At 38.4% G+C, this 12454-nt stretch overlaps 1 protein-coding gene across 1 annotated transcript in view; it reads left to right on the top strand.

The window, feature by feature from the left end:
* LOC134591703 (angiopoietin-2-like) overlaps nt 1-8887 on the top strand; it is a 79758-nt gene extending 70871 nt beyond the window's left edge. The window contains exons 7-9 of the mRNA XM_063444476.1: nt 1939-2105; nt 5563-5693; nt 8033-8887. Coding sequence (XP_063300546.1) covers nt 1939-2105; nt 5563-5693; nt 8033-8193 — 459 coding nt within the window. The 3' untranslated portion in view covers nt 8194-8887. The remainder of the gene's footprint in view (nt 1-1938; nt 2106-5562; nt 5694-8032) is intronic.
* The last annotated feature ends 3567 nt before the right edge of the window (nt 8888-12454 follow it).

Here is a 12454-nt window from a genome sequence, read left to right as displayed (position 1 = left end):
TTGATTTTGCCCTAAGCCTTATGGTATAAGGCATCGATCAAACAAACTCTCTCCCATCCACCACTCATTCATTTTGATTCTACTGTTTGGCATAATCTGAACTATCTGCAATATTTTTAACTTTGAATGTAGGTCCTGACGTGGTTGTCCTAAATTGCCTACTTATAATTTAGTAGTTGTCAGAATTTCTATGGTTCATGCTGTTATTTTTTAACTAATCGGAATTATGTAATTCTTCTTGCCTTTGCCTAGTAATATCTATTTGTGTAATTGGTTTCTACCTATCCTGTAACTGATCATTATTGTATCAAACAATGAATTCACAGTGTGAGGTATGGTTGTGAGTCTGATTTTTCGCAAAATATCGTCATTGTTGCAGTGTTTTGATAAGACTCTCTTATTTCTCTACTAGGCTCTGCCTTTTTTTCTTACAGGCAGATGTTGTTTTGTTTCCTGTATCTAAAGTTAAATAGTTAACTAGGCAAGATGCTGCAGTGTGAATTGTCTTTAATACATATATCCAGTAAATAGTAGGATTTTTAGTTTAATTCTCCCCCTGTTTTATAGCAGGGTATGATTGTTCTCATCCAACACTATCTAAAAATGTAGGGCTTGTTTCAGGCTGATCTCTGGAAGTTATGCCTTTGTCAATGTTCTGATTTGATACTGCCATCCATTTGGTATTTAATTTATATCAGAGAAGGATATTATCTTCTGTTTATAACATGATGGGTCTTTAATTTCTAGGCCGTGTCTTGGTTTTATGGAGGTTCTCTATTTTTTATTTATTTTTTATTATTATCCATAACTTAAATTAACTTGTCTGAACAGATTTTATGACAATATCCTATTGATTAATTGTTTGGCTTTTTAAAGTCTTCTATGGTTTGTGCAGCTCAATAATGGTTTTTATAATGATTAGCTGTATTTGAACTATGTCTCTCCCAATATATATATATATATATATATATATATATATATATATACACACACACACCTTGGGTACTCCCCATGAGTAAACGCTGCCATGATTGATCAGGAATAAGAAAAAAAATGTAATACTTACCGTAATTTTCTTTTCCTGATCATTATTCATGGCAGCATTACTTTCCCACCCATCTACTATAAGAGTTGTGAAGCTAGTTACAAAGACTGCCTGATAGGAAGGGGGACAATCTATTTATACCAGAGACAGTTATATTTCCTGTACTTTCTGCTGTGAGGGGAGGAGCTAACCCATGAGTAAATGCTGCCATGGATACCTAGAAACAGAATGTGACGGCATATAAGAACCATTCGGCCCATCTAGTCTGCCCAATTTTCTAAATACTTTCATTAGTCCCTGGCCTTATCTTATAGCTAGGATAGCCTTATGCCTATCACAAATAATGATCAGGAAAAGAAAATTACAGTAAGTATGAAACAATTTTCCTTATTTTCTATAATATATAACTGAGCAAAAGCAAAAATATAGAGTATATTTTTGCTTTTGCTCAGTTATATATTATAGAAAATAAAGAAAATTGTAGTTCTGTATGGCTGCATAATTGTTTTGGAAACATGTTAGGACAACTCATAATTTAAAGGACCACTATAGTGCCAGGAAAACATACTCGTTTTCCTGGCACTATAGTGCCCTGAGGGTGCCCCACCCTCAGGGACCCCCCTCCCAATGAGACAGCCACTAGAGGCTCTGGAGGCTGGATTAACCCTCAGTATAAGCATAGCAGTTTCTCTGAAACTGCTATGTTTATTTAAAAAAAAAAGGGTTAACCCTAGATGGACCAGGCACCCAGACCACTTCATTAAGCTGAAGTGGTCTGGGTGCCCAGAGTGGTCCGTTAACTGCAAGACTGCAAAACGTATGCTGGATTCTAAGCAAGTTGATTGTACACTTAAACATTTACCCTATGCTCTTTTTTTTTTTTTCTTCTTCAGGGTTTTGGTTCTCCATCTGGGGAATACTGGTTGGGGAATGATTTTGTTCACCAGCTAACAACACAAGGCGCCTATGAACTGCGTATCCAACTGCAAGATTGGGATGGAAATGAAGCCTACTCTCTTTATGAACACTTTTCGTTGGCCAGTGAGGATCTCAAATACAAGTGAGGAAGCCACGGGATATTAGCATTCCTCTATGAGTGAAAAATTATATCACATAAACCATGCTTGTCAAAGGTTTATGGAATAAACTTCTTCTGTGTTTTTTAGGTCTGCTTGAGCAGCAGCAGGCGTTTGAAAGCTGTTGATAGATAGCAGGACGCCAGCTGAATAAAAACGAACTTTATTTCTTTCACAAACAAAAAGGGCTTCCTTTACCACATAGAAGGTCAGTGTCCCATTCAAAGCTGTAACAAGGTACACGCCAAGATTTTCGCGGTCTCTGCAGCTTTCGGCACTATCTCAAAACACTTCCGGGTTCGGAGCTCCGTGCGATCACGTGATAACGTGATGACGTCGTGTAAAAACGTGATGACGCGTTTCGCCTGATCGGCTTCCTCAGATCACGTTCTGATGTGGCTGGTCCTGACTTTTAAAGCCCATATTGTGGGCGTGGAGATGCTGAATGAATAATTAGAGTCTGATACAAACGGGGTAGATCCCCTAAATGTCTATTTGGAAAAGTCCCATACATTGTGCCAAATACATGGAGGAAGCCGATCAGGCGAAACGCGTCATCACGTTTTTACACGACGTTATCACGTGATCGCACGGAGCTCCGAACCCGGAAGTGTTTTGAGATAGTGGCGAAAGCTGCAGAGACCGCGAAAATTTTGGCGTGTACCTTGTTACAGCTTTGAATGGGACACTGACCTTCTATGTGGTAAAGGAAGCCCTTTTTGTTTGTGAAAGAAATAAAGTTCGTTTTTATTCAGCTGGCGTCCTGCTATCTATCAACATCTGAGTTCCATATTGTGGAATATGTGCTGGAGAAGTTAGAGCAGACTCTTACTGCTCCTCCTTTGTGAGTTTTCATTCTCTTTTTCTGTTTATTTTAAATTCCTCATACAGTATTATGCTATGTTTTTTTTTCTCTTTTGTATATCATATCTCTTATTGGGAACAACTGAATGCCATTTTTTCTGAGACAATTTTTCCTGTTAATAGATAGTAAGTTACCATTTGAACTTTCTATCACCTTTTCACTTGCAATTTTGCACATTGATTATTTTAAGTGTGATTATATTGTATAGACACTCCATTTGCACTATTTAAATGCACTAATTTGCACAAAAAAGTTTTTTAAAGGTAAAGCGCACCTTTTTTATCTTATATTCTTTGTACGGTGTTTTCTTGAGCTTATGCACTTTTAGGTGCCGCTCTACCTTTATTTTTAATATTTGCACTATATATTTTTATTTTTAGCGCCTATATTGCTTGTTTATTCTTTACTGAGTTTAGAAATGCCCAATATTAACATGTTCTTACCTTTTTTTGTAAAGTTGTAGGGCTCAAAGTACAAGTAGCACTTTGCTATTTCCAAGCCATTTTTATTTCAAAATTAACGTGTTACATTGTAACACTGATATCTGTCAGTTATCCCTAAATAACCCTTCACATGTATATATTTTTTAAAAGAAGAAAACCTAAGGTATTAAACTTGGGGTATTTTGACTCTTTTCATGCAACCATTTCACCACCAATCTATGCCAAAAAAAATAAAAAAAAAAATTGGTGATTTTTTTGACACACATAGCAATTTAAGAATACATGAACGGAGAACTTTAAGGGTTACTGTCAAAGAACACCCCAATATGTGTTCAGCAATATCTCCTAAGTACAGTGATACTCATCGCTAAAAGACCTATTTGGAGGGTGCGCATTCCTGTTTTCCAACTTGGAATTTTCACAGCTGGTCATCATGCACCTATGTCCTGTTATGGACATTTTTGAAGCCGGACAATGTAATCTACCCCCATCAAACCATATATTTTTGAAATGTAGAAACCTAGGGCAGGGATGTCGAACATGCGGCCCCCCAGATGTTGCTGAACTACAACTCCCATAATTCTTTCAATGAAACAGCCAGGGAATCATGGGAGTTGTAATTCAGCAACATCTGGGGGGCCGCATGTTCGACATCCCTGCCCTACGGTATTTTAAATGGTGGTATTTTAACACTTTCCATGAACTAATTCTACCACCAGTCTTTGTCAACTTTATGGATAGTCATTTTTTTGTGTTATTTTTCCACACACATTGTACTATAGGCTAGGATTATCACCTCCTGTTATGTATTACTGCCAAAGAACACCCCAATATGTGTTCAGCAACATCTCCCGAGTACAACAGTGCCCCCAATGTACAGGGTTTATGGGTCATTGCAAACCTACAGGGGTTAAATGTAGGGCTTTCCCCTTTTCCATGTTTGCACATTGAAATTTGCTAGATTGGTTTGCTGGGCCTATGTTGCCTTTGAGACCATATAGCAGCATGGGAATGAAAAGCAACCCCATCATGGCATACCATTTGTAAAAGTAGACAACCCACAGTATTCAAAATGTGTTATGTCCAGTCTTTTGTAGTAGCCACTTAGCCACAAACGCTTGCCAAAGTTAGCGTTCATATTTGTTTTTTGCATTTTTTTGTACACAAAAACTGCACTTTTACTGGTGATTTCATTGTGATAAGTTTTACTGTTGTAAACACTCATATTTGTGTTCAGCGAAGTCTCCCAAGGATAACAATACCCCCATGTACAGGTTTTAGGGTGTTTTTGGAAAGGTACATGGTCAATATAGGGCTTGCCCAATTCAGGTTGCCATATTGGTTTGCTGGGTCTGTGTTGCCATTTGAGACCATATGGTAGCCCAGGAATGTCAAATAAGCCCCATCATGGCATACCATTTTCAAATGTAGACAACCCAGTGTATTCCAAATGGGGTATTTCCAGTCTTTTGTAGGAGCCACATATTCACAAACACTGGCCAAATTTAGTGTTTTTATTTGTTTTTTATAAATGTTTTTTTCCTCTCAATATGTAGGTTAAATTAATTTTATCAACATCATCCCCTGGCTCATCCCTGCAAAACAGGACATTCTTCTGTGTAGTTTGGAAATCAGCTAGTTTTAGAAAAAATAGTTGTCCTTTCTTCTCTGACAAACAGCACTTTAAAGAAAACAAATGGGTACGTCAGATGGTATTTAGATTGGCCTGGCACTTTCAGTTAGTCCATGCTCTGCCTTTGTTCATTAAAAGCCTTGTGTCTGTCCTGTGTTGTTTGATTTTTTTTTTTGTCCCAGAGGAAGAGAGCCTGTGCTGTTACAACAACTTTTATATTCTGACAGGAAGAGAGTTTCTCATAAAAAAAAATATGTATACGATTATATTTTTCTCCCTGATGGTAGTTGCCTTATGCAGTAGCACAGAGCATTACACTAGGTGTCATTTTCTGCAAATATGTCAGATTGCATATTAATTTAAGGGGGCAAAATGTAGTTACATTTGGCAAACTGTGCAGAATGTATATATACAGTCATGGGAAAAAGAAAGTACACCCTCTTTGAATTCTATGTTTGTTTTTTTGTCAATCTCTCTTGCTTCTCTTTCCTCCCCCGTAGGCTGCAACTTGGAGCATACAGTGGGACTGCAGGAAGGACAAGCAGCTTCAGCCCCACAGGGACAGATTTCAGCACCAAGGATGTAGATAATGATAGATGCAGCTGCAGATGTGCCCAGATGGCAAGCGGAGGTACAAACAATCCCACATTTATCATTTCAGTCTTTCAACTATGTTATCAATCAATGTCACACTTAACCCTTTCCATGTGTGGGTGCCCCTGGCACTGTCTATCATGTCACCTTATTGCCTCTGTATCCGACATCTGTGTTTGACTGTGTATCTATGTAGACATCGTGTAATATGCCATGTGTTGTTGTTCGTAGGAGGTTGCATTGAGATGCTCCCCTATGTCTTACACTGATAACATCTTCAAGGTATTTTTTGTTGTTGTTATAATATGCATTTCTAAATGAAGAACCTAAAAAGCAGTCATCATGGACATTAATCAAATTGTCCTCCCTGGGGGGAGGAGCCTAACCTCGAGCCGGAGCGGTCGCCATCTCCCAACGCTCCGTTCCCGACACGGAAAAACTGCCGATTCTCGGGGGAATCACCCCACACTGGAGCATAGAAACGCCGGCTCTACCAGGGGAGCCCACCAAGAGGCGACCTATGCCATTTTTACAAGCCGCCAAACCGAAACGCCAGAAGCGGAGATCTGGGGCCTACAGACCGCACACAGGCCTGGACCTGTCGGCGCTGCTCCAAGGCCTTGAACCCCTGGCCGACTCAGACTCTGAAGCTTACCTGCCCACCCCGCCACCTACCCGGACACCGACTATGGGGCGTCGGACGCAGAAGCAGAATCCAGAGGCACCCACGGGGTCCAGAGACATTGGGTCCATGCTCCAACGGCAGACACTGACAAAAATGGCGGCAAGGGAGCCTGAAGTCGAGCAGGCCGTAACGGATGGGATACAGGCCGACCCGGCCCCTGACCAGGTACCTCACCCAGCAGGGGACACAGAGGGATCAGCCGCGGTCACACAACGCGACTTCCGTAACTTGGTCGCAGAGATAAAAGGACTATTAGCAGCCGATGTGGCAGGAATAAAGAAAGACCTACAAGCGGTAAATGACAGGGTGGCAGTGTCAGAGGGCGACATCACCGACCTCCGTAGGGATCTGACGGTCCTATCGGACACGGTTTCCAACATGCACGCGACTCAACAAGCCCTGGCACTCCATTTCACAGCATTAGATGATAGGTCAAGGCGCAATCATCTTAAAATTCGGGGCATACCCGACCCAATCACGCCTGACGAACTCCCACATTATCTCCGGAGGCTGGTAGCCTCGGTGCTCCCACCAAGCCAGACAAAGAAGTTTTCCCTTGACGGAACATATCGCCTGCCGTTACCGAGCAACGCACGCTTGCCTGGGACAAGAGATGTCATAGTCCGCTGTTCAACCGCGCAAGATAAGCAAAGCCTGCTGACAGCACTACGAGGAAAGACACCGCTAGCATTCGAAGGCGCCACACTCTCCTTTTATCAAGACCTTACCAGGTCGACTCTGCAGTGGAGAAGATCTCTGAATCCTGTTACCAGCCAGCTGCGAACAGCCGGGATGGAATATCACTGGAGATCACCTAGGTTCCTGGTGGTGTCTCACGAAGGGACGGTACATAAAATATCTACTCTGGCAGAAGCACCACAATTCCTGCGGAAACTGGGCTTAACGGCACCGAAGACAACTCCTGCTCAACAATCAAGCATTCAAGCACGGGACCCACAGAACACCGACCCCTCCACCTCAAGGAGGCCTCAGACCCCCTCAGCGGGGACTTGAATATAGTGAACTATGTCAATCACGATGATGTAGTCTGAACTCTATGTGATTAGTGCCACAGCGCACACAGTATGTCTCCCATGTTTTACTAGCGAGTTTTATTGGACTATAGTTTGACCAGAAATAGCTCCATTGCCCACCCCAGTCCAGAACGCTTAAAGGTGCCTAAACACCCTCCCACCCATAGTGAGAAGCTCCGGCTCCCTGAAGCTAGAGTGCCCACCCGTATGGTGGAGTGCACTCCCACACTAAAAAAATCCCCCGCTCTCCCCCCCGCTGCCCCGTAGGTTAGGGGTACATTTAGAAGGCAGCTGAACCACTCATTTGATCCTTACTCGCAAAACCGTAGATACGGACTATGCCGCTGCTCTCCCTAAGCTATATTACCCTCATGTCAAAATGCCAATGTATGGTTGTTGTTTATTACTCTTTTCACCAAATTGTCTTTTCATGACATATGTTGTCTCATGTAACGTATTATGCACCCTACCCCTCTTTTATTTTTGTATCCAACCAAACGCTGACATAACAAAAAGAAAACCTTCAATAAAAATTGATTGACAAAAAAAAAAAAAAAAAAAAAATTGTCCTTCCTATTAAATTGTTGTTTTCTGAAATACACTTTCCAGTCTTTGTCTACAATTACATGGCATAAATAACTGTTATTTCTTCCCTAGGTTGGTGGTTTGATGCCTGCGGCCCTTCTAATCTAAATGGCATCTATTACCCTGGTGGTCATAGTACAGCCAAGTTTAATAGTATTAAGTGGCACTATTGGAAAGGTCCTAGCCATGGCCTGAAGACTGTGAGTATGATGATCCGACCTGTAGACTTCTGAGGCATGAACAGACTGAAGTCATCCTTTTGTGATTTATGGCAAAAGGGCTACCAATCAGTGATTACCATGGATCAAGTCAAGAGAACTAGAAAAGCATTGCTTCTGATCTCATTGGATTCTTAATGTCCATGTTCATTAAATGCTAACTACGCCAACTAAGAAGGCTAGCCTGTGTATGCATCATGGAAGACTAAGCCTTACAGAATGCATAATTTGTTGCCTGCAAAAAACAAACAAAAAACTTTCATTGTAAAAGTAACATGATTCGAAAACAGTCCTGCTGTACAGGTTCAAGAAGTTACTCATTTGTAGCATTATCACCGTTATTGGAATGGTAATTAATCATTAAACAAGAAAATCCTTTAAAATAAGAATGGGCATCTTATATAGAAAGAGCACATCATTGTGTTGCTGGTGTTATGATATACTCTCACCAATGAGCAAACACGTACTTAAATCGTAATCTTGCACTTTTATTTTACTTATTAGTCTTTATCTAAACCTCGTGAATTTAAAATGTTCAATGTCATTTTAATATAGAGTTAACCATTTTACAAAATGCTGTGCATCTGTAAGCTTCATCTGTGAGAACCTTTCATGCGTGATCGTGTACGGAGAGCCATTGGATATAAATTTGTTCAGTATAATTTTTTTTTTCTGACTGGTTCATAACAACAATTTTTTCATGACACTACAATTTCAGTGTTGATGATTTCACCTAAATTTCTGTTGTGCAACTGTATACATGTGACCCAAATGGACATATTGCCTAGGGCTACATACTTGTTTCCGGCTGTTAGTGATTTATGCACATTGTTACATTAGAACCAATGTCCCATGAGATTCCATGACACAATGTCCATCTACTCACTTCCATTATATAGTAGAACTTCAAGGATTTGAGCTGCAGAGCAGCTGATACCTAAGTTGTCAAATAGACCCCAAACCTCGGAAGAGTTAATGGTAGCAGGAGGCTAGGTTTTGCATTCATGTAACGTAACGGATCTATAAAAAGGATTTTTAAGCTGTATAGCTGTGTACATGTTTTGTTTACAAGAAGAAAATTAAGTACATTATGTTAAAAGAGCCCTTATTTATATATGTTCTCTGACTTCCTTGCATTATTAATCTAAACAATTATGACCTGGAGAAAATCTGAACGCAAGATACATTTTATTGTATGTTTATGCTTTTATTAAATATTTTTTTTCTATTTTTGTTTGATGTTTTATCCTAAAAACAAAATAGAAAACCAGACAGCTATACACAAACTGCCTTCTAATGGTATAAATTAAACTCCCATGCAGTTGTACTTAAAGTATAGCTTAATGTTTACAGTTATTTTGTACTTAAATTTGAAATTTACTTTGAATTCACATTGAATACTCACTTTAGTTAATAACCCTGTGTGTGTCACTATACTGACCAGCTTTGTACTTTGTTGATTCCTAACCTTATCTAACCCTATCTAAACCTGTCTAACATTAACCATCTAACATAACAAAAAGTGATACCGCACTCCACCAAATGTTTTTTATTCATATGGGCTTGCCAACATTAGTCAGGTTTGAAGGTTTCTAAAGCATATATACAGACAGAACACCTGAAAACATTGGCACATCCATAGAAGGGACAAGATATTCTGAATGCACAGCCCCGGACCCACCTGATTTTCCCTCTACTGTACCGCTTAACCACACTTCTCTCTCTACACGGATGGTTACAAAGGCGGATGGAATAGACTTCAGCCTTCTGCTTATGATCAATTTTCAACTACTTAAAGTAATATATGGCCAGCATTTCCATTTGCTTCAGGACAAATGAAATCATATCTATATCATCATAGAGACTGATTTAGATCCAAATATTGATCTTTGTTATATTCAGAGGAAGCCCAAATTATTATAACAAGTGCACTTGGAGAAGCGTGAATTAGACACCAGACGCGTGTTGGTTATCAAAATAGGCCTCTGTCCTTTATTCGTCAGTTGGGTTTTTATACATTAAAAAGTAAAAAGGGTAAAAGGAGTACAGATAAGACATAGGGATGAACGTCATGTACATATAACAAATACGTTCAGAGAAAGAACAGAATGATTTGAGAAGAGACAGCTCAGATGGGGGCTATCTTCTTCCAGACATATATGGTCTTAAGTGTCGTTTTAAGCATCAAGCATTTCCTGAGTCCAAGTTAGCCAATTTTAATATAGGATATCAAAATATGACATCTATAAGCTTGAGCCTTGGAATCAAGATAAATTATATCACAATGCACTCTTTTGATACAAGGGTCACCCAAATGTCCAAGGTATTTCCAGGCCTGCTATTTTTTCAACACGGTTCCCTTGGACTGAGAGACCACCAGAATCAGACTTTTTGTGTGTATACACCCTTTTCAAAAAAATATTTTTATTTATTTTTCCATTTTTGTTAGTTTTTTTACTTTTTCATTTATGTTTTGTTATATCATCTTATATTTTTCTACACCACAGGATTTGTACAGACATGGTTTCTGAATCTCACCTATGCTGATAAGGACATATCAGTCTATGCTAGGAATTATATACTATAAATTTGCTGTGGATGACCAGAAGCCATGGAAAAATACAGCTGAATGTCTCTGTCCTTTGTCGTTCTAGCTAGACTACTTTACTAGGGGTTTATATCAGTTTTTTTTGTTTTCCTGTATATATATATATATTTAATATGTATTCTTTCTCTATATTTACATATGTTTTTTGCAGACTATGCACTTTAACTCATTATTGCACATTGGTGTTGGAGACATTTGGCACTTTACATTTTTAGGCACTATCTTCTTGGTGGACAGGATATCTAGTCCTCTGATTTTCCTATACCCAGTCTTTTTTTGTGTACTAGTCCAGGTAGCCATATGATGTTACTTACACAAGATGGGATCATACTTCTGCCTGTGTCACTATTTTCTTATGCATATTAGAATTGGTGTACAGTTGCAAGAAAAAGTATGTGAACCCTTTGGAATGATATGGATTTCTGCTCAAATTGGTCATAAAATGTGATCTGGCCAAAGTTAGCATTAGTATTTGTTTGTGTGTGAAAAATACAAAAAACGCCAATTTTGCCCAGTGTTTGTGACTAAGTGGCTACTAAAAAAGACTGGACATACCCCGTATGCAATACCTTGGGTTGTCTACTATTGCAAATGGTATGCCATCATAGGGGTAATTTTCATTCTTGGGCTACCATAGGGTCTAAAAGGCAATGTAACCAATCTGGCGTATTTTAACCCCTTAAGGACACTTGGCATGTGTGACATGTCATAATTTCCTTTTATTCCAGAAGTTTGGTCCTTAAGGGGTTAAAGTGAACAAAATGAAACACAAGCTGTAACTTTTGAAAACACCATAAAACCTGTACATGAGGGGTACTGTTTTACTCGGGAGACCGCTGAACACAAATATTTGTGTTTCAAAACAGTAAAAAGTATCGCAGCAATAATATCGTCCGTGTAAGTGCTGTTTGTGTGTGAAAAATGCAAAAAAAGTCACTTTTACTGGCGATATCATAGTTGTAATACATTTTACTGTTTTGAAACACTAATATTTGTGTTCAGCGAAGTCTCCCGAGTAGAACAGTTCCCCTCATGTACAGGTTTTATGGTGTCTTGGAAAGTTATTAGGTTAAATATAGTGCTAGCAAATTAAATTCCCTTTACTTTCGGCATGGGTTGTCAGGCAGGTCCCGCTAATTGTAATTAATTAAGATACCTAATTATGTAAAAATTTTACATAAATATATGTGTAGAATTAATATATGTGTGTGTATATATGTATATATATATATATATATATATATATGTATATATATGTGTGTGTGTGTATATATATGTGTATATATATATAATTTTAAATATTTTTATTTATATATAGGTGTGTATATATAGTGATATATACGTATATATTTATGTGTATATATATATTATTTCGTACTACGTGTATTTTGATATAAACATGTGTGTGTATATATATATATATATATATATATATATATAATATCACAATACAGTTAGAACGAAATAACACACATCTATATATTTTTTAATTTATTTTTAATTATTTTTTAAATTTTATTTTTTAACGTATTTACATATTTTTTTTAATATTATATATAAATATATATATATATAACAATAATTCTATATATATATATTTAATCAGTATCAGTGTACGTGTAATTTGATATTAATATATATATATTAATAGTGAAATACACCTAGACA

This window comes from Pelobates fuscus, chromosome 1 (assembly GCF_036172605.1).
Source record: "Pelobates fuscus isolate aPelFus1 chromosome 1, aPelFus1.pri, whole genome shotgun sequence".
Classification (NCBI taxonomy): Eukaryota; Metazoa; Chordata; class Amphibia; order Anura; family Pelobatidae; genus Pelobates; species Pelobates fuscus.
The sequence above is the reverse complement of the archived record's forward strand: the minus strand, read 5'-3'. Positions and strand labels throughout refer to the sequence as shown.